At 35.2% G+C, this 26,852-nt stretch overlaps 1 protein-coding gene across 1 annotated transcript in view; it reads right to left on the reverse strand.

The window, feature by feature from the left end:
• The window catches only part of xrn2 (5'-3' exoribonuclease 2), an 84,264-nt gene that overhangs the window by 31,329 nt on the left and 26,083 nt on the right, over nt 1-26,852 (reverse strand). The window contains exons 19-28 of the mRNA XM_030128853.1: nt 21,068-21,175; nt 19,172-19,261; nt 17,850-17,922; nt 17,669-17,752; nt 15,972-16,069; nt 12,655-12,734; nt 12,499-12,555; nt 8,483-8,551; nt 6,574-6,702; nt 167-288 (exon numbers count right to left, since the gene is read on the reverse strand). Of these exons, the coding sequence (XP_029984713.1) occupies nt 167-288; nt 6,574-6,702; nt 8,483-8,551; nt 12,499-12,555; nt 12,655-12,734; nt 15,972-16,069; nt 17,669-17,752; nt 17,850-17,922; nt 19,172-19,261; nt 21,068-21,175 (910 nt within the window). The remainder of the gene's footprint in view (nt 1-166; nt 289-6,573; nt 6,703-8,482; nt 8,552-12,498; nt 12,556-12,654; nt 12,735-15,971; nt 16,070-17,668; nt 17,753-17,849; nt 17,923-19,171; nt 19,262-21,067; nt 21,176-26,852) is intronic.

Genomic DNA, 26,852 nt, shown 5'->3' on the forward strand with positions numbered 1-26,852 from the left:
ACAAGAACAGAAGTAGCATGTTTAACTTTAAAGAAAGGTAAAGTTTTGGTCATTTTTCCCATGTTATTAATTTGAAGCAGTTTCTAGTTCCATCATCGTGAACCCAAAAAGACGTCACACAGGTATAGACAGATAACGTGTGTGTGTGTGTGTGTGTGTCTCTTACGTTGGTACGCAGGCTGGTGTCCGCCGCCGTGATGAGAACGGTAGTTTCCTCGGTGGTAGCTTCCTGGAGGGGGGGTGTTGCTGTACTGTCCCCCACCGTGCTGGTTTCTGTTCATGTTGTGACTGAAAGAAAAGACAAAATAAAGACATGTTACTTTCATTTTCCATGAGTACTTAATCCTCTGAAGCAGGGGTGTCAAATATACGGCTCGTGGGCCAAAACCAGTCCGTCAAAGGGTTCCACATGCAGCCCAATTCAATCTCAAGTGGGTCAGACAAGTAAAATACTATTACAATAACCTAGAAATAATGACAAATCCAAATTTTTGTCTTAGTTTTAGCGTACAAAAGTAAAATTACATGAAAATGCTTACACTTATAGATTATCTTTTCACAACAAATGTGAAAAACCTGAACAAATATAAACAACTTGAAATATCTTCAGGGAAGTAGGTGCAATTTTACCAATATTCTGCCTGTTACTAAATCTTTCGTGTATTTGTAGATCCACTGTGATCTGTAAGTTGAAATGTATATGTGTAAATGTTAAAATAAGACATTTCAGGTTGTTCACATTTTTTAAAAGATACTTTATTATTATTTTTATTATTATTACTTTGTAAATGTAAGGATTTTCATAATATAATTGTACTTTTTTCACTGTTTTAATGGTCCGTAAACTGTAAGAACACTAAGTTAAAATATAAAATGACTGTGAAACTGCATTTTACACCAATTATTTACATGGATTGATAGGATTAGTGGATCAACAGGTATTAAATAGTTTAGATCAGTAGGTGGTTTTGGTAGATGGTGGCTGTTTGGGTCTTTATGGGTTAAAAATGAAATGAAAACAAACTAAACAAGTTGAAAAAAAAAAATCAAAGGGAAAAAAAAAACTTTCAAATCCAATTCTGTTGATGAATTAAACAAGTCATTAAATAGGCCATGAAGAATATGAAAAAAATAGTTTCCTTTTCAGTTTCCCAGTGATTTGAGTATTTTCTCAAAGAACAAGCTCACTCTTCTCTTCTGAACATACTTGCCAGAATTATAAGCAGATTCACAGCGGACAAGAAAATCAAATAACGCTGGGAAAAGTCTATATTTAACAGTTAAAGCAGTGGTTCCCAACCATTTTTGGCTTGTGACCCCATTTTAACACTTAGGGGTCTCAGCCTATTTTGTCCGTTTTTGAGTACTTTTGATTTTGTCTTTATATACTATATAAGGACTTGCTTACTAAACCTATGTTTGGTATCTTCTTTTTCAGCAAAACTTCATCTATCTCATCTGCCTATTATTTTTTTCACTTTAACCGACTATATCAACACAAAAGGACAAAAAACACACAAAAAATATAAAATCCGATTTGAAAAATGTATATAATTTATTGCACAAATAACACAAAGATGCTTAATGAACCTTTTCAAAGACTTTAAAAGTGAATATTGGTTTAAAATATTAGGTATATAAAATCAAAATTGTAATAAATTAAAACTATTCTCAAATATTTGACATAAAAGCATATCTTTACATTGGGGTTTTTTCCAATTTTCTCATTTTGTATTTGCTCTATTAACATCAAATAAAAAAGTGGGCGAGTGTTTCACATCCTTCCTTTCAAATGGAAATGTCTCCAGTGGTCTACGAGACCGACTTCCGATGCTACAATGTGTTGGACATGTTATGTGATTCAGTCACGGGGTTGTGACTGTGGACCACTAAGGGTTAATATCACAAATTTCTGTCGACCCCAGACATTCAAAACGGACCCTTTTTTTTTGCTAAAATTAATTTGTTTTTGTTCATGTAATAGTTGGCTATACTATGTTGCAAATAAATGTTAATTTTAGAGGACATTTAGTCTATATAATGTATACTATTACGGACGGAGGCAGAAAAGCCAGGTGTAGATTACTGCACAAAGGGAGAATTTGATTTTCCTTGGTCAGGATATGTACAGTCAGTCCAGCTGTGATTTACAAGGCTGACAATTAATACTGAACAAACAAGAACTCAAACTATGAATTACACTGGTCAACAACAAATTTATTGTTTCAGTTTTTTGAGCTGATTTAGGATAATTTTGGTGTGCTGAATCCAAAAATCACATTCATTTTGCTCAATCAGGTCAACTTTCTGAACTATGCTACATATTGGCTTTTTAACATTTTTGCTTACATTTATGGGCATTTTCACATCATATGATACAAAATTCTTTCATATTTCTTACAATAAACGAGTTGTGAAGATTTTACTTTTGTCAATTTATGATTAATGTTTTTTTTAATATTACAGGTGAATGAAATGGCTTCGACTAGAAGATCTTGCAAAAATAAGCCTGACGTATTCTGCTACATCTGCGGTGAATACACCATTGTACCTAACAGGAATCCTGTTAGAAAATGATTTTTTTTCTCTTAAAACCTATTTTGGGTGAGAACTATATAAAAAAATCAACTGATAAAGTCACAAAAATGTAATCAATTTTGTGAGAAGATCAAATTTTTCTAAATCAAATTAGCAAAAAAACCTGACCTGATTGAGAAAAACAGATGTCATTTTTGGATTTAGCGGTGCAAAATGGTCCTAATTCCGTTGAAAAAACCTAGACAACTTGCAAAAAACTTTTTTTGTAACCCAGTATTATGAACGAGCTGCAGCATCTGAAACTGACCACAATGAACATTTGAAAGACAAACAGAACCACAGTGCTTCAGCTTCAGCTTCAGAGTCTGTCATGTCTTTTATGTTTTGGGATTGTCTCTGTCAACTCAACATATGTTTTTTATTAGTAATTAAAAAAATGTTTTTCAATAAATCACTAGAAATTTCAGGCGACCCCATTAGAATTCCAGGCGACCCCAAGGTTGAAAACCACTGAGTTAAAGTCTCAAATGTCCGATGGTTGTTTTTCTGCAGATTTGAGACTAATATGGGGCCTCCTGTGTCTACATTTTCCAAACAGACTGCTTTTCCTCCATGCTCACCCTCCTTTGAGCACCTGCCTCTTTGGCCCCATCAAGGCACATAACTGCTGGAATTAACCACAAAAACCCGAATGCATTGTGTTTCTTCGCATTGCCGCATAATTAATTCTCAAACACGCTACAGTCGGACTGAGCCAGATGTTCAATTATTCACATTTCCTTAATGATAATATCAATGTGTGGAGGAGAGAGCTTAGATCATAATCAAGCATGGCTGGTTAATGGGGAGCGCTGGGGGGAGGGGGTGTGGGGGGCACAAACATTTAAACACATTTTAAAAATACTGAACGCTGCTTCACACTGTCACACAACATCATTCAGCGTCACGTCGTTCACAGGCAGGTGTGTGTTTTGTCTAATACATTATCTCTGGTTTTCAAATATTAGAAAATGAGAAAAACTACACTTCACAAGGTACAAGGTTACACTGCCTTTGAGTAACTTTATTCGAAAGTCACTAGTGTTATTCTGTTGCTACCTTTGGAACCTGAACTAAAACCACTTAAAGATATTTTCGAGTCACGTTTGATCTCGAGTTCACGTCAACAAAAAAAACAGATTCTGTATTAAATTGTACACGTGCAGCAAAAAAGTAAGGCTTCTGAGGGTGTCAATGTGCATAATTTGTGAAAAAAAAAAAAAAAAGAAAAAAAAGAAAAAAAACTGTATAGAAATAGATTCACTGTGGATATATTACAAGCAAACAGGTTGTTGTTTCTTTTAAGAACAAGATGGATAACTCACTCTCAATTTAGGCATTTCATGAAATTCATTGGATATCCTACCAAGCGCTAACTTCATAATTAGCATTAACACCCTAAAACTGGAGTGTACAAAAGTGATCCGATTGTGTTATGAGATATTGCTCTGACTCTAACCCAACAAGGAGATCAGATATAGATAGTCAAGTGTCCGATCGAGAGGTCAATCAATTTAACTCAGCTTCAGGTTCTTCTCTCGTCTGTAGTTAGCTGTACCTGATATAAAAGTGTAATAAGAACCAACATCCTTATTGTATCCCGCCTTCACTCCAGCATCCCCATGACCCTCCAGAGGATAAAGCAGTTTGGAATATGAATAAATGAATGAATCCACTTGATGATTTGTAGTTGAAAGTGGGGCTGCACGATATTGGAAAAAACTGACATTGCGATTTTGTTTGACACTGCAATATGAAAAAAATACTCCTGAGGATATAACAGCTGTGGTGCCGACGTAAACAGTCCAACAAATTAGTTATGTTACCTCTGGTTGTGGAGACAGCTGGAAGGCACTGTCGACACAGAACATGTGTTTCAGTATCATCCTTCTTGTAGCCGAAATAATTCCAAATAACTGACTTTTTTGCACCAAGGTTCAAGGTGACTTTATTTGTACCCGTGGGTAGATTTTTATTTTTTTTTTATATTTATAACCATTTGCACTACATTCATATCAAACCGTATTTGCACTCTCCTTTTAAACACTTTTTCTTAATTCAAATTTATATGACTGTTTGTTTTACGTGTATGTGTATGTTTATGTATATGTTTGCTGCTGACAACACTGAATTTCCCCATTGTGGGATCAATAAAGGAATATCTTATCTTATTTGTTTTGCAGCAAACTCTCGCTCACTGCCGGTCGCTGCGTGCACATGCGCCCAACACACCAAGTCTTCGTTTACGGTGATTTTCTCTTATTTGTTGCTCATTTTTCAATGTTGTTACCAGTGACTCACTCCAAACTGATAAAGAACGATTGTGATTGGTGGATTGTTACGCACAGTGTGTCGCGATGACGATACTCAAACGATATATTGTGCAGCTCTAGTTGAAAGGGACCATCCTTTTCCATTTCAGCTGACCATCGACTGTGTTAATGTAGGATTAACTTCAGCGGTAGCAGCTGTGGTCAGAGGGGACCTTTGGGTTCTTCTGCAGATCTGCAATACTATGTAGACTGTTCCCTACCATTATAAGACTCACGTGCAGCACCGGAGCCATTTTGGACCCCATCTGAGCTGTAATTTGGTCCCCAGTGATGGTCTTCAACAGTTTGGTTTTTCAGCTTTCTGGGTGCTTTTATCTGCTCTGACTTCTTAGTGCATATGTATGGTTACAAAAGATGTGCCATTTTTTTTAGTGGACAGACAGGTCATTTTCTAACCCTGCCTGGGCACTAAAGTCGGTCAAAAGCCTGGAAAGCCCTTAAACTCAGTAGAAACCACTGCCATTGGAATTTATTCAGCACTTCTGATCAAATCTGAGTCAAGGGTACAACAGGAGATTTATTCCACTGTCACTTTCCAGATCATATCTATTTACCTAAAGTGCATGCGGTAGATGAACTTGAAGTGCAAAAATGACACAGAATATATAATAAATAATACATTTTTCAGTTCCAGATGCCTGTAACTAAATATTTTGTCTATTTGAGGATCCACTCTCATCTGTAAGTTGTAAAGTACATGTGTAAATAATAGGTTACTATTAAAATCCACTTATTTTCTTATGAAATTTCAGGTTGTTCATTTTATTCACACTATGTATGAGAGGATAGTTTGTAAACATCAACATTGCCACACTGTAATTTTAGCATTTTTGCACTAAAAACTAAGAGAAAACCTTGGAGTTATCAATATTTATAGGTCATTATGAAATTATCTTAATGATCTGGCCTGCTTGAGATCAAATCTGTGGCCCCAGAAATAAAATGAATTTGACACCCATGAATTAAATTCAGAGAAATTGTTCTTCTTTTTGTTCCACATTCCAAAATTTGACCAATATTCTGCCTGTTACTAAATTTTTGTGTAACACTGTGTGTAATGCACATGTATAAATGATAAGTTGAGCCATATTATTGTTAAAATTGCACTTATTATTCTTCTAAAATTTCAGTATTTTCCTATTATTCACATCAGTGATTCATAATTTCATAATTAAATGTGTTTTGCACTAAAACAAAGAGAAAAATTTGGAGTTGATATTATTCAAAGACTGTTATGCTATTATTTTACTGATCTCGCACATTTGAGATCGAATTGGGCTGAATGTATAACCTGAAAAATAATGAGTTTGACACTCATGAATTAAATCATGTATTTGGTGAAACTGTTCTTATTTTATTTCCATATTCCAAAATTTGACCAATATTCTACCTGTTACGAAATGCTAGTGTAGCACTGTGTGTAATGCACCTGCATAAATGATAAGTTGAGGCATAATGTTGTTAAAATTGCACTTATTATTCTTATACAATTTCAGTTTTTTCATGTTTTTGCACTAAAACAAAGACAAAAATTTGGAGTTGACATTATTTATAGGCTATAATACTATTAGCTTACTGATCTAGCCCGTTTGAGGTCAAATGCGGCTGAATGCGTTTGACATCCATGAACTAAATGGTGTATTTGGTGTTTTGTGGTGCTTACTCCAGTGCTCTGAAGGCCGACTGGTCCAGGTGCGCCTGCTGTCGGTTGGGGTTGAAGCCCAGCTGGGGTCTCCATGGCTCCCTGTTGGACTTCTCCCAGTCTCCAGGTTTCAGGACCTTATTGGGTATCCTGAAAACAAATACAAGCTCAGTATCAGTGAAGGCTTTACACACTCAAATACCTCCATTATATTGACATGTTTGTTCCAAAGATAAGGACTGAATTAGGAAAGTAATCTTTTAGGTTTTCAACTCCTGACGAATGGAAAAAGCTTCAGTCTGAGCTCCATCTACAAACACTGACTCCTTTGACTGATTTTAACCCTTTAACAGCAGCAATCTCTTCGGTGCTGCATTTAGCATTTTACAGCAAAAAATTAACTCCTGAACAGTTTGTGCTATCCATGAAATCCAAACGACATCAGAAAGCTGAGATCCTGAACTTTCCGAAACTACATAACACTTTGCAGCAGCAATGTAGTAGAAAGGAACTGTTTCAGAGAATTCCACAGAGGCTAAAAAAAAGCCTGGAAATAACAAAAAATATGAAGCTGCAATATGGATACTGAATGCAAAATAGTTGAAAATGTATTTCTGCAATGTAAAAAAGTTTCATTATGGACATTTACAGTTGTTTCTGAAAATAAATATGCTAAAAACTTCATGTCCGTTTTTTCTTTTTCACTAAAACACACTGTGTTAAGCATTTATTATTTATAATGATGAAAATTAAAGACCAGATATTGAAAGTTAAGTTCTTCTTGAAAACAAAGGTGCAAAAAAATTGGTAAAAAAAGACATTTTCTGACACTTCATTGCAAAGAAAACATGAAGACATCTCGGCCACCTCTATAATGGCAGTCTTAAAAGGGTTAAAGAGAGCTTTAAATCTCTGGAATCAAGGCTTTTGTTCTGTAAACGTTTCTACTGATTTTACAGTAATTTCTGGTCTATAAGCTGCTACTTTTTTCCACATGCTGTGAACATGTAGTTCAAAAATGATGCGGCTAATTTATGTTTTCTGGGCTAATGATTGATCCGGCTAGAAATAGAGCTGCTGCACCTAAGCTTGGCATCATTGAATTGACGGTGAGACATTGGAGACGGGGTGGGTGTGGCTTATAGCTAATAGTCTGGGAAGTACGGTATATGTTTTTCTGTATTTCCAAATGCTTTTACTGTTGTAAAACTGTAATTATGTGACTGTAACACTGCTGTCTTAGCCAGGTCTCCCTTGAAAAAGAGATCCTCTATCTCAATAGGACTAACCTGGTTAAATAAAGGTTAAATGGGAGATAGAGCGGGTCGTCCAATAACCGAAGAGTTGGTGGTTCAAATCCCGCTCTGTGTTAGTCATGTGCTGTTGTGTCCTTGAGCACGGCACGTCACTCACACTGGTGTATGAATGCGTATAAATGTTCGGTGGTGGTGGGAGGGGCCGTTTAGTGTGAATTGGCAGCCATGCTTCCGCCAAATCTAGTTTACCACCACCAGAGTGAGAATGTGTGAGCGAATGAATAATGGATCACTAAAGCCTTTTCAAGGGTGCGTTGAAAAGTGCTATAGAAATCGAATCCATTATTATTATTAAATAAAATTAAACTAAATACATGGGTTAGTCTAATATGCATCCTTTTAAATATTTTTACATCCACATACTTCAACACAGGCTTAGACTGTGAGAATCTACTTTCACATCTATGCTGAGTATAATTGCCTCGAGGTCTATTGTCAGTTTTTTGCCGCTCTATGAACAGTGACTTTATTCTATTCTCTCATTGTCACATCTCCAGAGTCAGGTGTAAACAAAAAAAAAAAAATCAGTCCACACCCAAGCGGAAAGCGCCCGAATGTTTAGTCAAACCTTTCAGTGACAACAAAGACTTAGAAAAGAAGGAAAATTCTCTCACTTGGCTGCAGGAAGCAGGGCGGCCTTAAACACAAAACCATCTGCGTACTGCGGGTCCTTGAACTTCACTCTGCAAAACACAAGACAAACCATTTTCAATAGAGAGGCTCCCATTAGCTCACACGTTTTAAAAAGGAGATGCTCGAAAAAAGGGAAAGTCTCTGCTCCAAAAGACCTGGAAGCATGTGTTATCCAGGGTTGTCATTTTCTTCTCAACCTGACTCGTCTACTTCACTCTGTCATTTTCTACATTTTCCTTAATATTTATTCAGCGCCAGACAACGGCTGCACGCTCATTATTCCAACCGGATGGAAGAATGTGGAGAAGAACATCCTGCAGTGTGTGAAGATCAGAATATGCAGCTACAGACGAACAAAAACACCGTTTCCATTCACGTGTTAAAGTCTGCGCTGTGATTGTGCTGCTGCTTTTTCGGTTGATTCCTTTCTTTTTTCTTTCTTTTATTTGTTTATTTGATGAGGACAATGTATATTAACGATCAGTCAGTACAAAAAACATTACTTTGTGTAAATATGTTGGATTTAGGTGAAAGCTTCTTTCCATCTGTAGTCCTCAACATTTAAAGACAAACTGAACAATACAGTTTATACAACACATTACTATATACAAGTGTAATAGAATACATTGTTAATACAATAAAATCACTATAAAACTGCCAAGGAGAATAACTATTGAAATGGAAATGAAATGCTGACCAGATATAACAGGTGTTCAAGGTTTGATTAGATTTTAACCTTTTTTTTTTTAGTTCTTTTATGAATGTAGAATAGGTGGAGATTTCTGAAACAGTAATAATTTGTTAAATCAGTCCCAGTTGAAGCAGAGAGCATTCAACATTTTGTGAAGTTCTCATTTAACAGGTGTGTTTCAGTTGTAAATGACATTTCAGTTTTAACATATCAGCCCCTTTTTGATGAGTGTTCTTTTTTTCATCCATATTTAACTCAGGCCATGTTTGCACTACATCATTTCTGCAAGTAATAAGCTTTTTCACTTTGACATGTCTGTAAAAATAGCTCCAATGTCCCTGTATCTCAGCATCATGCTCTGTCAAGCATCAACAACAAGTTGAATTTGTGAGGTTGTCAGGTTCTGTTCTATGTTCCAGTCCTGAGGTCTGGATGCAGAAGATCAACCTCTCAATAGAAGTGGGTGGTACTTTCACTGGAGGAGAACTGAACTAATTCAGTCAAAGTCCAAATATGACTTCTATCAGTGATCAATAGGAACTATATTGATATCTGTAACCATTTACATGATATAAGTCATTAAAATATAGATCATTATAAGTAAAGGCTAATATTTAATAATTCAAAAATTTGTTGTAAAAAAAAAAAAAAAAAAATCAAAAATTAAAAATCACAATCTCAAAACTGTGAATAAACTTTGTAACAGGGATGTAAACAATTAATCGACAATCAATTAATTGTTGATAAGAATTTGCTTGATTAAATTATTAATTGTCAGTTAACTGCACTTTTCCACGGCTGGATTTGTGGTGTCGACAGTGGGGGGCGCCACTGCCCAAACTAGGCTTCATCGCTGAAGTTGAATGACGGGGAAGTCACCCTGTCCACCTGTCCAAAGGCTGCCAGTGTGTCTGCGCTGTGACGCTGCGGCAGGAATAGCTGGTCACAGTCAGAAATGCCCATTTCTTCTAAAGTGCCCCTCTTCAGATCCAGTTACTTTATTGAATTTCTCTTCAGAATTTATTTAGTTCTACTCCATAAATGTCATTGCCTGTACTGTATCCAATGGTACAATAAATCAATCATTAAGGAATATGACATGTTTTTTTCATGAAGTATATAAACAATATTTAGCTTTTATTCTTATAGAACCTATCGAAAGAGAAATTCAGGGTCTCAGGAAAATCACCACTTATCAATTAATCATTAATCGATTGATAAAGTCAACCAACTAATGATTAATGGATGAATCGATAATTTGCATCCCTACTTTGTACATATTCTTCGAATGGTCCCATGTAGTTTTGTCAAAAAAGACGTTTAACAAAGACAACAGCTCATGGCCTCTGCATTACCTTTTCTTTTTATACTCAAACTACAACTGTATTCATAAAATCAACTATCAAAGGAGAAGGCCAAGCTGTTTGTTCTCTCCTCTAACTGATCGTGAGCTGAAAATCTGTAAACGTGAACACATCCTGTTGGCTTCTGGGAAAGCGGTTGTAGCGTTTTTTGTTTCTGATGTTTTACAGAGCGAAGTACGAACTGATTAACTCACAAACAAACTGTCAGACAAATCAACAGAGGACAGAATCCTCTCTAATGTAATCATTTTACTGTGGTAATGTTTAGCATTTTAAAGCCGCAGACTTTAAATTAACATCCAGCACAAGCTGCAGCTCGATCTTCAGCTGTGGCTCCGCTAAATCCAGCACCCCGGAGCTGATTGATTCATCAGCTAAATAACTGATAGATAAACTTAGAGTGATCATCATTTGGTGCAGCCATAATTTCCCTCCTGCAAACAGAAGGACTTGTTGCACAGCTGCTGTATTTACGTTGCACAAATATTTACTCAAACTCAACTTTAAAACGGTCTGAAGCTTTGGGTACAGTTACTTTGTGGGTCTGCACAAATTAAAGAAACAGATTTTTAGTCATTTCATGAGCTGGGTACACACAGCTCTGGTTAGAGAAACAACAGTAGATTTTCTTTTAAATTCAGTCAGAAATAAAACTGACAGAATTATGCTCAGATATAAGAATATACATTTTCTGATTATTCTGGCCCATGATCTTTTATAAATTAGATTAAATGTGCTACATCTTACATACTTTAATAAGATAAACTGGAAAACAAATGGCAAAAGTGCTTGTTAGTAACTGTTTTAAATGTATATGATAAAGTGGTTTTACACATATATTGGGGTATTTTTTGCTCATTTTGATGATTATTTTCCCCATTTTTAAAATATTTTTTGATTTCCTTCATTATTCTCTTCACTTTTGTTCATTATTTTATTCACTTTTTTTTAAAAAATTTTGTTGATTACTCTCCATTGTGTTCATTTCATTGTTTATTTTCCTCATTAGTTTCTTCATTTTTGCTCATTTTAATAATTATTCTCCCCATTTTATTATTATTTCATTAACCTTCTTGATTATTCTTTTCATCGTCTCAATTATTTTGTTCATTTTTGTTCATCTGGTTTTGTTTATGCACTTTATTTACCAATAAACTCTATGAAACTATTGAAATACTTACATTTCACTGGTATATATATTTAAAAAAATGATCTGTCTCTGATATTAAATGTGCCAAATATTAAATACTTTAATAAGATGAACTGGAAAATAAATGACCAAAGTGCTGGTTAGCTGAAGTTTTCAATGTATAAGATAGTTTTAGTACACATACATATTGGTTTATGTCCATTTATCCAACAGATTTATAAAAGTTCCAGTAAATAGAATCTTTCAAGTGAATGTATTGTAATGTACAGACAGTGTTTTAAAGTAGATCTGACACAAACATTCCTTTGGAGTAAACCCATTTATTTATTTACTTATTTATTTAAGGATAAATTCTATCATTAATTCTCACCATTTCATAATTTGACTCAAGACTGTTGGACACTACACCCAACCAGCTTTTTTTTTGTTGCTAATTTTTCTTTATTAGTGACTCAAAATTGGTACTTTCACTACTTTTACTCTGGTGGTCTTTTTACTCATACATCAGTGTATGAAGTGCACCCACAAGTTTCAGCATTAACCAGTTTGTGTCATGGACTGTCCTGAAAAAAAATACTCTTATGTCAAAGTCATGCCCTTGGATCTAAACTGAACATGGCTTTTAATATTTACTGCAAATTTCTATCAGTTATAAATGCCAATTATTGACCTCCTTGATTACAGGTAATCAGTGTCAGTCCTGTAACACCTTTACAGCTCCTTCTTTACTTTAAACAGTATAAAGTATGTTCTACTAAGTTTTTATGTCCAACTCTTGATGCTGTTTCTTACCCGATGGAGGAGTTCTGAGTGATGTCTCTTAGCATTGGAATTGGCGACTGCACCGTCCTGAAGAAGAAGAACAAACATTACTGAATAAATAACTCTCTTCTCATGCACGTCTGACTCATAAACATGACGCAAAATGAGACCCAAGTGGCTTCTTACTTATCTGGCAGGATGGGGTTGTCGTCAAGATTTAATATTCCTTGGATTCCATGGCACAGCTCAGGAGGAATCTCAGTGTCCTGAGGAGAAAGAGCTGCTTTTTAACTCTGCACAGTTTACACAACAGTCCAGAAAGTATTCAGTCAACAAACAAGATTCTCTCATTCACACAAAGGCAACAGATCTGCACCAAAACCTCAAACATACGGCCCCTGGGCCAAAACCGTGCTGCCAAAAGGTTCAATCCATCCAGTGGCATGAATTTGCCAAGTGCAAATATGACACTGAAGATAACGACAAACTTATTTTAGCTCAGGAGCATATAATCGCATATAAACTTATGAATAACGTCTGCAAATTCTTCTTTGCTTTAGTGTAAAAAAGCAAAACTAAAAATGACATTTACATTTACAAACTAACCTGAACATATATGAACAACCTGAAAATTCTTATGAAAAATAAGTTAAATTTTATAAATATTCTGCCTGTTTCTGAATTATTTGTGTATTTGTAGATGTACTGTGATCTGTGAGTTGTAACGCATATGTGTAAAAGATAAACTGAGACACAGTATTGTTAAAAGAAACATATTTTTATGAGAAATTTCATGTTGGTCAGGTTACTCATGTCTTTTGTGAACGGACAGTTGTGAATATAAACATCTTCGTAATGTAATTTTACTTTATTTCATTAAAACCAAGAGATAAAAATAGGACCAATGGCCCTGTAGCTTACCGGCCAAATTAAAAGCTTTGGGAAATGTATCCAGATGCCATTTATTCTCACCCAGTTCTGTGTATTTATTATATTACAGAAATAGCCCATGTTTTGGTCATATTCCAATCAGATCTGTAAAAAACTCAAATTCCAACTTGATATCATTGATACTTAGTGATTTATTGGATCAATCCACTTCCTATCTGTTATAATGGGAAAATTTTTCAAAGTCGCACCAAATCCAGAATCAAATCTGGATTGAAATAATTTCAATACCTTGTGTTGACATCATCATAAAGAAGCTGTATACCAAGTTTGAAGTCAATCGGAACTGGAGTTTCAGAGAAGAAGACGATTGAATTTTTTTCCCCATAAGAGCCCATGTTAAATTTTCCGTCAGTTCCAGATCCAGAGGAAGATCCTGATCAGCATGTGGACATTATGTTTTGGTCATCTCCCCATCAGGGCTGGACTGGAGAAATTTACACTGGAGATCATTTATATTTACTGAGTTATTGGATCGATCCACTCCCTATCTCTTATAATGGGGAAATTTTTCAAAGTGGCACCAAATCCAGAATCAGATCCGGATCCAAATAATTTCACTAACTTTTTTTGACATCATCACAAAGAAGCTGTATACCAAGTTTGAAGTCAATCAGAATTGTAGTTTCGGAGAAGAAGACGACTGAAAGTTTTGTAATGGACAACAGACAACAGATGACGCCGCCGGACGCCACATGACGACAATAGCTTACGGTCTATTGGCCAGTAAGCTAAAAAATCTGAATTGTCATTATTTATAGTTTTATTTATGCTATTATTTTACTGGTCTGACCTACTTGAGACCAAACTGGGCTGCAAAGCTATCTTTATATTCATTTCGGCAAAAATTGAGTAGATTTCTACAACCTATTTTAATTCCTGTTTAATTCGTTACATTTTATAACTATTCACATCACGACATTTGCACATACAAGGTCCAGACTTCTGATGAACATTTCTCCAACTATGACATAATTGTTTGTCAGCAGCAGTGGTTGTGGTAAAAACTGAAAATATGTCCAAACTTCGAGCTGATTACCAACAACCTGCAGGGGGTGGGGCCTGAAGTGGCTCATGTGCATTTAAAGGGCCAGCGCTCAAAACAACCTTTCTCATGTCATTACTCAGAAATAGGGCTGAAGATGGACCTGTGGAGTTGAATTAATGAAGAATTCAGACCCAAGCAGAGCATTTACAGTTTATGTAGACCACAGGGAAATGTTTGAAAATGTATAATTCCATTTAAAAAAGCAAAATATCACTCCTTTAATGTTGCCTTATTCTCTGTGTTGAGTCACGTTCATGATGAAGGATAAACGCTGCTCAGACATGAGTCAAAACTCGACCACGTGGAGCTCAGGCAACACCTGCACAGCTGCACAAACATCTGCCATGACACAGCAGATTCTGCAGTGGACGTCAGAGTTCGATCCACAGAAGAAGACTGTTATTAGTGACTCAACAGCTGTGTGTGAACGTAAAGGCAGCAGTCAGCTGCAAGACACATGACACGATACTAATGTAAATGTAAAGACATAATGAACGAAGGAGGACGGTGCTGGAAACACTGGTACTGAAGCTCAGGAGTAAAGATGACTCATTATATAGGTTGTTTTTGGTTGGAGCTTTAGTTTCACATATCCAAAAGGTAGATTCGTTCTATAATGTGAATTATGTGCAATAAGTCATGCAATAATCTTCCTTGCAATAACAATGCATTATTTATCCAAATATATATGCATTATTAAGAGACTCGAGTTCATAGATATACATACTGTTAATATTGTGTCTAATCATATTTTATGTCCATTTTTAATTTTATTCTACTTTTAGTTTCATACTATTTTACTTTTTGTAAAATTTTATATTATATTTTCTCATCTTGTTTTTAGTTTTTGCAGTTTTATATTTGTTCTTATTTTCTGAGGCAGTAGTTTCTATTCTATTCTGACACCCTTGGGGTAAAAATTGTTGAGATGAAATGATGGAAATGAGATGAAAACTTTTAGGATTTGCAGATCAAAAAAATAAATAAATAAATTTAATTATCAGCTTTAAAATGCAGAATTACAGATACTTATGGAATTGGGATAAGAATCCCCCCCCACACACACACACACACACACACACTCCGACTGCTAATTTAACCACGACTTTTAACATCTAGAAATGATTTACTGCACTATGTGTTGCTTGTTTTTCTTTTTTATGTCTTACTTCAGTTATGGTATTATGTTATTTGTAAGCTGTCTTTTTTTTTTTTAACCTGCCAATGGGACTTGAGATGGAAATTAGCCATATAACTATAATCTCTCATATTTACATGTAAAAGTACATTAATATTAAATGTCCCATTTTAAAAACAAATAAATTATTCATTCATTCATTCATAGTTGAATTTTGATCTATAACTGCAAAATTGTGTAACTTTTCCAAAACCACTGATGATTTTATTTTACTTTATGACAGTGTAAAATCAAGACTGACACTTCTAATGGCCCTACTTTGCACCATTCTCTGTAGTACATCAGTTTATTTGAATGAAGTGGCGTTACCTCGTGGGACTCTGTGCGGTAAAGTTCGTGGATGAAGTCGAAGAGTGGGTGGGACTTTGAGAGAAACAACACGTCGCTGCCCAGACTGTTTCTCTTTGCTGCAGCAGAAATAGACATAAGGAAATAATCAGGCAGGAAAATCACAGCCTCACTGTTTATAACTAACACACAAAGACCCAGTGCTATTTTTAGGCAGTTCCCGAATGAATTATTCTCTATATTCAACCTTTCTTAAGTGATTTATCACCATTTATTATGATATAATCCTCTGTATTTTGCATTTTTCCAGTTAATATCATGTATTTTCCCATATTTAATTTACTGATCATTTAGATGTTCATAATAGCTCAGAGTAAATTCAAAGGTTTTTATATCAGAAACAAAGAAAACTCAAGAAAAAGTGACTCCTTCAGCAAAGATATCATTAACTGAATGTAAACAAGTGTGTCCATCCACTGTCATTGATCCAACTCCATGGGTTTTACTGGTGAATCAATGTTGTAGAAGATGACGGTGTTTCCACGGTAACTACAGAGCCTCTGAATGTCCAAATGAATCATATTTGATGACCATGAAACTGCATTGTACACCAATTATTAACATGCATTGACCAGATTAGTGGATTAACAGGTATTAAACATTTTAGATCAGTAGATTCTTTTGTTTGTCAGTGAATGTTTGGATCTTTATGGGTTAAAAATACCATTGTGCTTCTAAGAAACACAATTAGAAATGTTTCTCTGATGTAGTTTAAATTAATTAATAACCTCTGATCGTAACAAACTGTATTTTACACCAATTATTTACATGTCCCAAGAGCTAGACTCTCTGTCCGGGGATCGGGTCTTCGAGGCCCCTGACGTCGACTGCCACCTAATCCACATTGCACCCGGCCTCTACAGTTCCCTCAGTGGGTGGTGAGTCCACTGGAGGGTGGGTCCACGTCGCTGTTTCGGGCTGGGCCCGACCACCAGGCGCTCGCTTACGAGCCCCAACCCTGGGCCTGGCTCCAGGGTGGGGCCCCGGCTGCCCCGGGCAACATCATGATCCTTGGGTCTTTCTTCTTCACAGGGGCTTCTGAACTGCTCTTAGTCAGATACAAGCGGTCGAAATGAGTTTCCTCCGTAGGGTGGCTGGGCGCACCCTTAGGGATAGGGTAAGGAGCTCAGTCAGCAGGGAGAAATTCGGAGTAGAGCTGCTGCTCCTCCACACTGAGAGGGGCCAGCTGAGGTGGCTCGGGCATCTGTTTCGGATGTCTCCTGGACGCCTCCCTGGGGAGGTGTTCTGGGCATGTCCCACCGGGAGGAGGCCTCAGGGAAGACCTAGGACACGTTGGAGAGACAATGTCTCTCGGCTGGCCTGGGAACGCCTCAGGGTCCCCCCGAAAGAGCTGGAGGAAGTGTCTGGGGAGAGGGAAGTCTGGGCATCCCTGCTTAGACTGTTGCCCCTGCGACCCAGCCCCGGATAAGCAGCAGATAATGGATGGATGGATGGATGGATATTTACATGTATTGATAAGAATATTAAGATAAGGTAAATCTTTACTGTCGTTGCACCAACATACTATGTACGCGATACAATGAAATTGGAGCAATAATTAAACATTTTAGATCAGTAGATGGTTTTGTTCGCCAGTAGCTGTTTGGGTCTTTATGGGTTAAACAACAACAAACTAATGCGACGAAACCCAGACTCACTTTCTTCAGGTGTGAGGTCACCGTAGACGTCAGCCAGAGCTGCTCTCAGCCGACGCTCATCCACAAAAGGCAACAAAGCCACACCTTCAAAACAAAACAAAAAAAACAGCACATTTCGCTGACTTGAACGATATTTAGTTCAGTCCTTTAAGTCTGCCATTTTTTCAGGATGGTGACTCACCCTGCCAGGCATATTTTTTTCCGTTCAGATCGATGGCAAAGTCGTCGGGGTAGAAATCGATGATGGAGGAATCCTGTGTGAAAGAAACCATTTTCAGTTTGATATTCATTCTGAACCAGCACTGAATGTAAACAACCCGCCACAGGAGATCCCTCCCACCCTGTCCGTCACCTGTTTTAGGTCAATTACATCCCAAACCACCACATTTGCTAACTCCTTCACCTGGGCCGTCTGGACTGTAAACACACGCAATGTAATGTGTAGTAAACTACTAATAAGACATGTGCCTCATTACTGGCACCTATATGTTTACATTGTTATATTTGCACATTTTTATACTACTTTTATATAATTTTTTTTATTTTACGGTGTTATATATCTCTAATTTGCACATATTTCTATTGCACATTACTTTATATATTTTTTTAAAACATATGTCTTTGTATACTACTCGTATAGTGCACTGTCACTTGCAGAGACCACCTGCAATTTTGTTGCACAACCTGTGTAATGACAATTCTATTCTATTTTATCCTATCCTATCTTTGGTTTGAGGTTTGTTACGGGCTGTAGTTGCCTCATTTATCACTGAATTGTATGCCAAAGCTGAGTGTCCTTCTTTGAATACACAAAGCAATACCCATTAAATGATGCTTATTTATAAAGCTCGTGGCCTGGTTCTGTCTTATTTAGGCCGTTTTCTAAAAAAAGACAACAGCCACTATGCCTTATACCAGGGGTCTCCAACCTTTTATCTTTTGTGAGCTACTTTTCCATAATGAAGTTTGCTAGAGAGGTACTCAAATATAGCAGCATTTATTTACATAGCTTATTTCCATACATACACATAATGTGTATAATAACGCTGTAACATTGTATTCTTAAGTATTTACTTTAACATTTACAATATTAAAAAGTGCTTACGTGAAACTGATTTTTATTGAGAATATAAAATAAAACAAAACAAGCATTTGCCTGCTGTATTCTTAGATATTTTAACAGTGTTTCAAAAATTATGAAATGGAACAATCCTGTATATGAAAAAAAAAAAACAACTAATAATACACACCTGTATATCCATGTATTTTCAGTACTTCAAAATTGTGAAAAGGAACAGTTTCACTCACTCAAAACAAACTTCAGCAGGATATGGATGTTGTATTCCTGAATATTTTTAAACATTTTCAACAATACAAATACTCTACTATGGAATACTGGAAAATTAATCTTTACCTGGATAAATAAAGATTAAGAAAATGAAAATAAAATAAAATCTCTTTAATTTCTATGTTTTCTCATCCTAAATGTCTCTGAACACTTACTGGACTGCTCATGAGGTTCCTCCATGTTGGAGGCAGGAAGTTGCCACTGGCAGCAGGAAACACTCCCATCAGCTGTTCCAGAGGCTTAAACTGGGAAACAAACAGACACAAAGAGGAAACTGATCAATATAAGACATGAAGATTTAGTTCAGATTGTCAAAAAGGTGAATCTGAGGAAAAATGACAAAACCAGATTAGGTTAATAATGACAACCTCAGACACATACAACGGGCATTAGGATCTCAGATTATAGAGATGTTTTGTAAATGAATGTCTTCAAATGGTTGACACCATTTTTCATGATGCTTCTGACGTTCATTATCGACACACCACAGCATTATTTTCTCAGGTAGAATGTCCTGTTCTGGCCACCAGGAGGATCAGCCATTGGTACATGTTTATATACAAGGCAATACTCTTGCCTTTTCTACATTTGCACATTAACTGTGAAGAAAAATTCTGACATTTATTCTCTTCATTTAAATGATCGTGTATTGTTTTTCGTTCATTTGCCCATACAGGACTGGGTCAAAGGGCTTTTGTTTCCTCTGCACTTTATGTATGGAATCAGCTGCTGAAAGTCTGGAAACTGAGATAATTTCATTGAGCAGCTTTAAATCCAAAATGAGTTCTTGAGGCCAACTCCATAACTTGTTTTTCTTAATCTGCACCTAAATGTTATTTCTACAAACTATTTATTGTTAAATGTATGCATTATTTGTATTTTTTGTGTAATCTTGTAACTGTGTGTTGTGTTTGCTGCTGCCTATCTTGGCCAGGGCTCCTTTGTAAAAGAGTTTCTTAATCTCAACGGGATTTTTTTCCTGATTAAATAAACGTTAATAAATGAATTGGATTCTCTTTAATCGCCAAATCTAGCACACTGACCAACAGACCACTTTGGGTGAACAGATCTCTGACCTGGATGCTCATCCAGGTGAATGGAAAAACAATGCAGAACCCTGAAAAGTCACAAATGTTGGTCGACTGTAGTTTCCAAGGCACAGTCTTTGGTCAAAATTCTGAGAATTAATGACAGAATAGGTTTAACTCCAAAGGAATGTTTGTGTCAGAGCGACCAGATCTACTTCAAAACTGTCTACACATTACAATACATTCACTTTACAGGTTATTTACACTGGAAAATTGATAAATCTACTGTATAAATGGACATAAACCAATATATGTGTAAGAAAACTTTATCAAATACATTGAAAACAAAAGATAACCAACACTTTTGCCATTTGTTTTCTAATTCATTTTATTAAAGTACGCATGATTTAGCACATTTAATCTCTGAGGCAGCTAATTTGTTTGTTTTTTTTTTGTTTGTTTGTTTTATTATTAGTGATAGTTAACAAGACAATGTGGACAGAAAAACAACAACAACACATAAACAAAGGGAAACTCAAACAAATAAACAAACAAACCAAAAACAACAACAATGACAGAGTATTGACAAACAACAACAACAATGTCATATTACAAAGAAAAAGATCATAAATGTAAATACCAACTAAACCATATAGCTTGGTTAGGGGTGATAGGGAAAAGGGGAAGGGGGGGGTGTAAATGAAAGTGAGAAAGAGAGAGGGGGGAGTGAGGGGGAAAATAATAATTGTTGTAATAATACAAAAATATTTAATAATACCAGTAGCGTAATTTGCTAGAATTATTGTGGCAGCTAATTTGTAAAACATTGTTGGCAAGAATAATCAGAAAATCCATATTCTTATAGCTGAGCATAATTCTGTCAGTTTAATTTTATTCCTTACAGAATTTAAAAGTAAATAAATGAAATCAGCACTTCATCTACCGTCGAAGCAGATAACTTTAAAAAAAAACAAAAACATCTAGACCAGTGTTATAATAGACTAGATTTCAGTGTGGACTCACCGGTTTGGTCTCCTTTTCAAACTCCTTGAACATCTCGCTGATGTCTTTAAAGTCAGAAGCGAACGGAGCATAGTGGAACGGAAAGTACCATTTCCAAGAAGCACAGCCCTGTCGGTGGACACAAAACACAAGAAAAACACACATTAAACATGTGCATTGAACCAAAAACACGATTTAAAAAGGTGAACGCCGACATTTCTCCTGTGATTGCAAAGATCACCCTTCAACTTAATGGAAGAGCACCTTTAATGACAAAAAAGAGAGCATTGTTTACTTATATTTTAAGAGTGGTTATGTTCTAAAACACACATATATGCATCCACACTATCATATAATGCTGTCTGTTCAGTCTGATCATTTGAGTAAATAAGAACAAATTTGGCTACTCTGCAGTTTGAATAAAAAGATACTAAAACTTACTGCATTTTACTTTCTACTAATGTTTAAGTTCATTCATTTTAAGGATACAATGACAAAAAACCAAAAACACAAAGAAAACTTCCATGTAACTATGTGCAAAGTTCAATTTTACTAAAAGTTACACAATCCAATATGGTCACCACCCTGTGACATCACAATATGCAAATTAGATGATTTACACTTTTGTGCGGTCATTCAGGGAGTCAGATAAAGGATACTAGAAAAAAAATCACATAGTTCTGTAAAAAAGCCCATGTATAAGTCCACATATAAAAGTCCATATATATATTTTTTTAAAAGTGCATAAAAACCAATAATAGTGCATAAGAACCGATAAAAGTGCATTACAACCGACCCAGGAGACAATAAAAATAAATAAATAAATAACCACACCGCAAGGAGGTAATCAGTCTACAACGAGTTCATATATATATATACATACACACGCACACTCATGCATATACATACATATACACAAGTACATGTACACATATACACATACATTATATTGCACTATGCCCAGTTTGTTTTGCATTGGCCAAGATACCCAATATTTTTGTCTTTAACAGTATGACTTTATCTCTAAACATTTCCAAGATAGAACTTTTTGAAATCTTGACATAAAAATGTAATATTTTTAGAAAATCCTCCACCACCTAAAGGGTTAATAAAGTCTGTCTGTCCGTCTATCATTACCAGTCTCAGCATCATAACCTGCCCTTTGCGGCATTTGGTTTATCTGGGTCTGGTTAAAGGTCGGGTCGGCCCATTTACCACGAGGCTTGGGTTGGACTCTGACCTGAGGCCATTGGCTGTATGTAACGTCCATATGCTCCTCCCACATCCCCTTCACTGTCCAAAAAAAATGGCACAAAAAGCCCAAATTAAATGTTGAAAAAAAGAAGAGGACAGCTTGTGTTTCAACTCAACCATCCCAAATGTAAGATTACCTCTTCAAATCATCGAAATGTCTGAAGATAATCAATCAGAGCGACAAATTTAGACGAGTAATGAAGTGTTTTGCACCATTTTGTGTCACGTGACATGACTGAAAGTTTAAACAATTACAGAGTATATCATTATTTAATTCATATCAAGAAAAAAATAAAACAATAACAATATTAATATTTAAAACAGGTGACATTCATTTTACTGGTAGCTTTTTATTGTTAAATATGGATATCGATGATGATTTAAAAGTGCTTATAACTGAATCACGATATACATATTTATTATTTGTTGTGACAATTTGCTATTTAAAGGGTTTTAGAGGTGAACCAAAAAAATCTTAACTTCCTGCTTAACACATCAACAGTATTTAAAAAACAGACTGAAAAGAGATTAGAATTTTCTGCCATTAATGAGACACATGTCCTTTCTCGTTTCCCTTCACGCTGTCGCTATTTTGATCTTAAATGTTAGATCTGAAGCGACGTCCTGACTGTAAAGATAAGAGAAAAGCGTCTGAGAGATGAGGGAAGACTAAGGTTTTCTTTGCCCTTTTTCCTTAAAGTTGTTCCGTCGTACAAAGCTTCAAATCCGCCCTGATCAGCTGACATTTAAAAACCTTCAGGCGTCTGAATCCTGATCAGACTGAGACGGTTTTAACATAAACCTGCTGTATGTGACTCTACACTTAAACATGTCTGCATTTTCACATTATAATAAACTGAAAAGTAAATACACGTAAAAAAAAAAAAAAGAAAGTCCAGTCTGGAGACAAAACATCCTCAAACACCTACACTGGGAGATTAATTTCTTTTATATTATTCTTAGTATCATCATCATTGTCATTATAATCATTATTACCGTTATTATGACCATTATTAACATTATCATTATTATTATTATTACTATCATTATTAGCATTATCATCATTATTACAATCATTATCATTATTATCATTATTGTTATTATTGTCATCATTATTATTATCATTATCATTATTATTATTATTATTATTATTATTATTATTATTATTATCATTATCATCATCATCATTATTAATATTATTATTGCCATCATTCAATCATTATCATCATTATTATGATCATTATTATTATTAGTAGTAGTAGTATCATTATTACCATTATCATTATTATTATTGTTATTATTATCATCATCATTATCATTACTATTATTATTGTCATCATCATCATCACTACCATTATTAGCATTATCATCATTATTAACAATACTATTATTATTATTATTATTATTATTATTATTATTATTATTATTATTATTATTATTATTATTATGTCATCATCATCATTATTAATATAATTATTATCATCATCATCATCATTAATATCATCATTACTACCATTATTATTATCATGACCATGATAATAATAATTATTATTATTGTTATGTTGTACTGAAAAAGCAGTACAGACTCTGTTCATGAAGGACAAATGGTACAAACTCAAACGCCTCACACCAAGGCTCGGCCTTCACTTCCCATAATCCACCTTGGAGACAATGAGTGGGCCTGATAAACCAGTGGACGGCCACGCGTCCAGTTAAACCTACCGTTCTATTAACCACTCTCATTCAGATGATAATACAGGACTTTAACATGATAAAAGACAGAGGAACCCATCTCCTCGCTCATGTAACTGTACGCATCGTTTATGGTAATGCCACGACACGCTTCGTCTCGAGGAGGGAAAAAATCATTTGTATACGAGGCTGCGGGGTCAGAGTTCACCACGGGAAAATAAAAAAACACAGTGGGTTGCGAGAAAAACACAAAAGAAACTACCTCCGTTTTATATTGAAGGAAAAATAACAGTAAAGCAAAGATGAATATTAATCCAAAGCTGCTTCATATGAATTTATGTGAGCACCAGATGAGGGTTATTTGTTTTTTTTTTAACATCAGTTTCACCAAAATCCAGGTCAAAGTCATCAAATGTGATTTATTTCAACAGCAGCAAAATTTTAAAAATTACAAGAAATGTTACTGATTGATATATTATTAATTAAGCAACAAAATATATGAATCATGATAAAACAATACAGTGAGTGACTTGTTTTTTATTTTTTTACTTATAACATGTTATATGCTGCAACTGATTCATCTTATAATGATTTAATTTCCTTAAAATAGTCATGTGCAGTTTTCAGAAAAACTGGTCACATTTCTTATTCTTTGCAATAAAATCAGTCAGTTTCTTAAATGTGGGCCCATTTTCCTCTAAATCGTATAAAACAGATTAAAAAATAAAATAAAAAATACACTTTGAGCACATACTATACATAAATACAGAAAGCAAATTATTTTTAAAAGATTTAGATTGAGTTTTTACAACATCTGTCATGTCCAGATGGTTGTATCCCGTGATACTACGAGAGGAAATCACAAAAAAAAAAAAAAAAAAAAAAGACAAATGATGCTTTTAGAATGTTTCAAGTGTCTGCACACACAGGAATATATGTAGAATATTTTATGCATTTAAAACTTTTCTTAAAATGGAAAAATGTAGTCGAGTTTTTAACCTCTATTTTATTTATCATTTGTTTTAATCCAGTTTTAAAGCCAGTATTAATGCAGTTATTCATTGTCATTCAGTCTTAAATGTTTTCTGGTTTTACTGAATTCTGCTTTATCTTTATATTTTTGTCAAATACAAGTTTATAAAGTGAACAAGAGACAGACAGAAAGACAGACAGACGCATGTAGAAAAACTGGAAAGATTTAAAATAATCATCTAATTTATCACCAGATTATTCCAACAAGACTAATGATGAAATTAACTTTTATTCCATAAAGGAGGAATTCCATTAAAGTATAATTAAAAACTAGGTTTAAGGCTCATATTCAGCGCTAATAAACACTCAGAGGAACAAGAAATAATAAATTTAAAGAAAATGAGAATCACAAATCATCTATGAAACTTGGGTTTGACAAGTAAAATACATTTAAGTCAAATTTGACTGTAAGGCTTAGGAAAGACCTGGCTTTTTTTCACCATTAATGCAACAACTCATTAATTGTTTGGCGTAATTGTTAGATTAATAAGACAAAGTAACTTGTAGTCGTTGCCTGATACTTAAACACATTTTACCTCCAAAATATTTATTTAATCCGCCACCCACAGACCCTGAAATTACTACTTTAATCTGTTCTTCAAGGCTTTTTAGTGCTTTTTCGAATAAGAAAAATACACTTATATTCAGTCAAAAGAAGCCAATTCCACCTCTCCACTTTTATACATATGGAACTATTTTAATAATATAATGGATAACATTTATATAGTGCTTTTCTATTTTACATAATCCATTAATAAATTCACATTTAGCAAAATACGCCAATAATTTTTAGTTGGCAAAATGATGATGATTATCAGAACCAAAGGACTGTAAAAGAAAAAAAAATGCTTAAAAATGTGCAAATTGTTTATGTTTATGTTTACGCATTTGGCAGACGCTTTTTTCCAAAGCGACTTACAGGGGAAAACCAATTAAATCACTCAATCAATCAAATTTTATTTATATAGCGCCAGATCACAAAAAAGTTATCTCTTGACATTTTATTGTTTATTATTATCAAATTGTACGGAAGGAAAATCAAATCCTATATTTATTACAAAGTACTACAAACGGAGAGTTTCCTAAAATAATAAATTTTTTACCAGCTTAGATTTTTACAGGCGTTAAACAATAAGGTTTTGGGAAGATATCGGTTTATTTTTCGTTTAAAAGGTTGTTTGTACTTTGGAATAGTTAAAACTGTTGGCAGAAGGAGGGTTAAATTAAACATATATGCTTCTACTTGAGCTTCACTGGTTAAAATCACCAGTGGATCCTATTTTTGCTAATGAAATGCAGCTGAACGTGCAGAATAAGTGGGTATTGCCATCTTCACGCTGGTCAGTGTGTAAAAGTGGGCCTGAATCCGCTCTTTTGTGTTTCAGATAAGCCCTGCTCTGGTCCCTGATCGCCCGTCGACGTGTGCGTGATCACAGCTCGGAGGAAGCGTGAATGTGAGGCGGGACGGAGCAGACACGTCTCCGTTCGCCAGGGGCCCGGTAATGAATTCATCCAGGACGGCCCCCTGGGACACGCTTTGGATTGGCGGACCGCGGCGAGCCACCGTCAGCCCGGACAAATCCCCCCGGGCGGCTCTGGAGAGGGCCCGCGGCTGATTATTTCATTTCAAGATAAAGATCAATATTTCACAACAATAAGAATAATTTAGTGAATCAACACATGGCAAACAGAGAGCGGAGACGAGAGATGATACTCCACTGAATCATCCACTTTAAAGAGAAAAACATGACACTTTAATATGAAAACTCTTCCTTTTTCAAGTGTCTTTGTTTGTCCTTTTAAAGACAATAGTTTATTCTCTATAACA

This window comes from Sphaeramia orbicularis, chromosome 24 (assembly GCF_902148855.1).
Source record: "Sphaeramia orbicularis chromosome 24, fSphaOr1.1, whole genome shotgun sequence".
NCBI lineage: Eukaryota > Metazoa > Chordata > Actinopteri > Kurtiformes > Apogonidae > Sphaeramia > Sphaeramia orbicularis.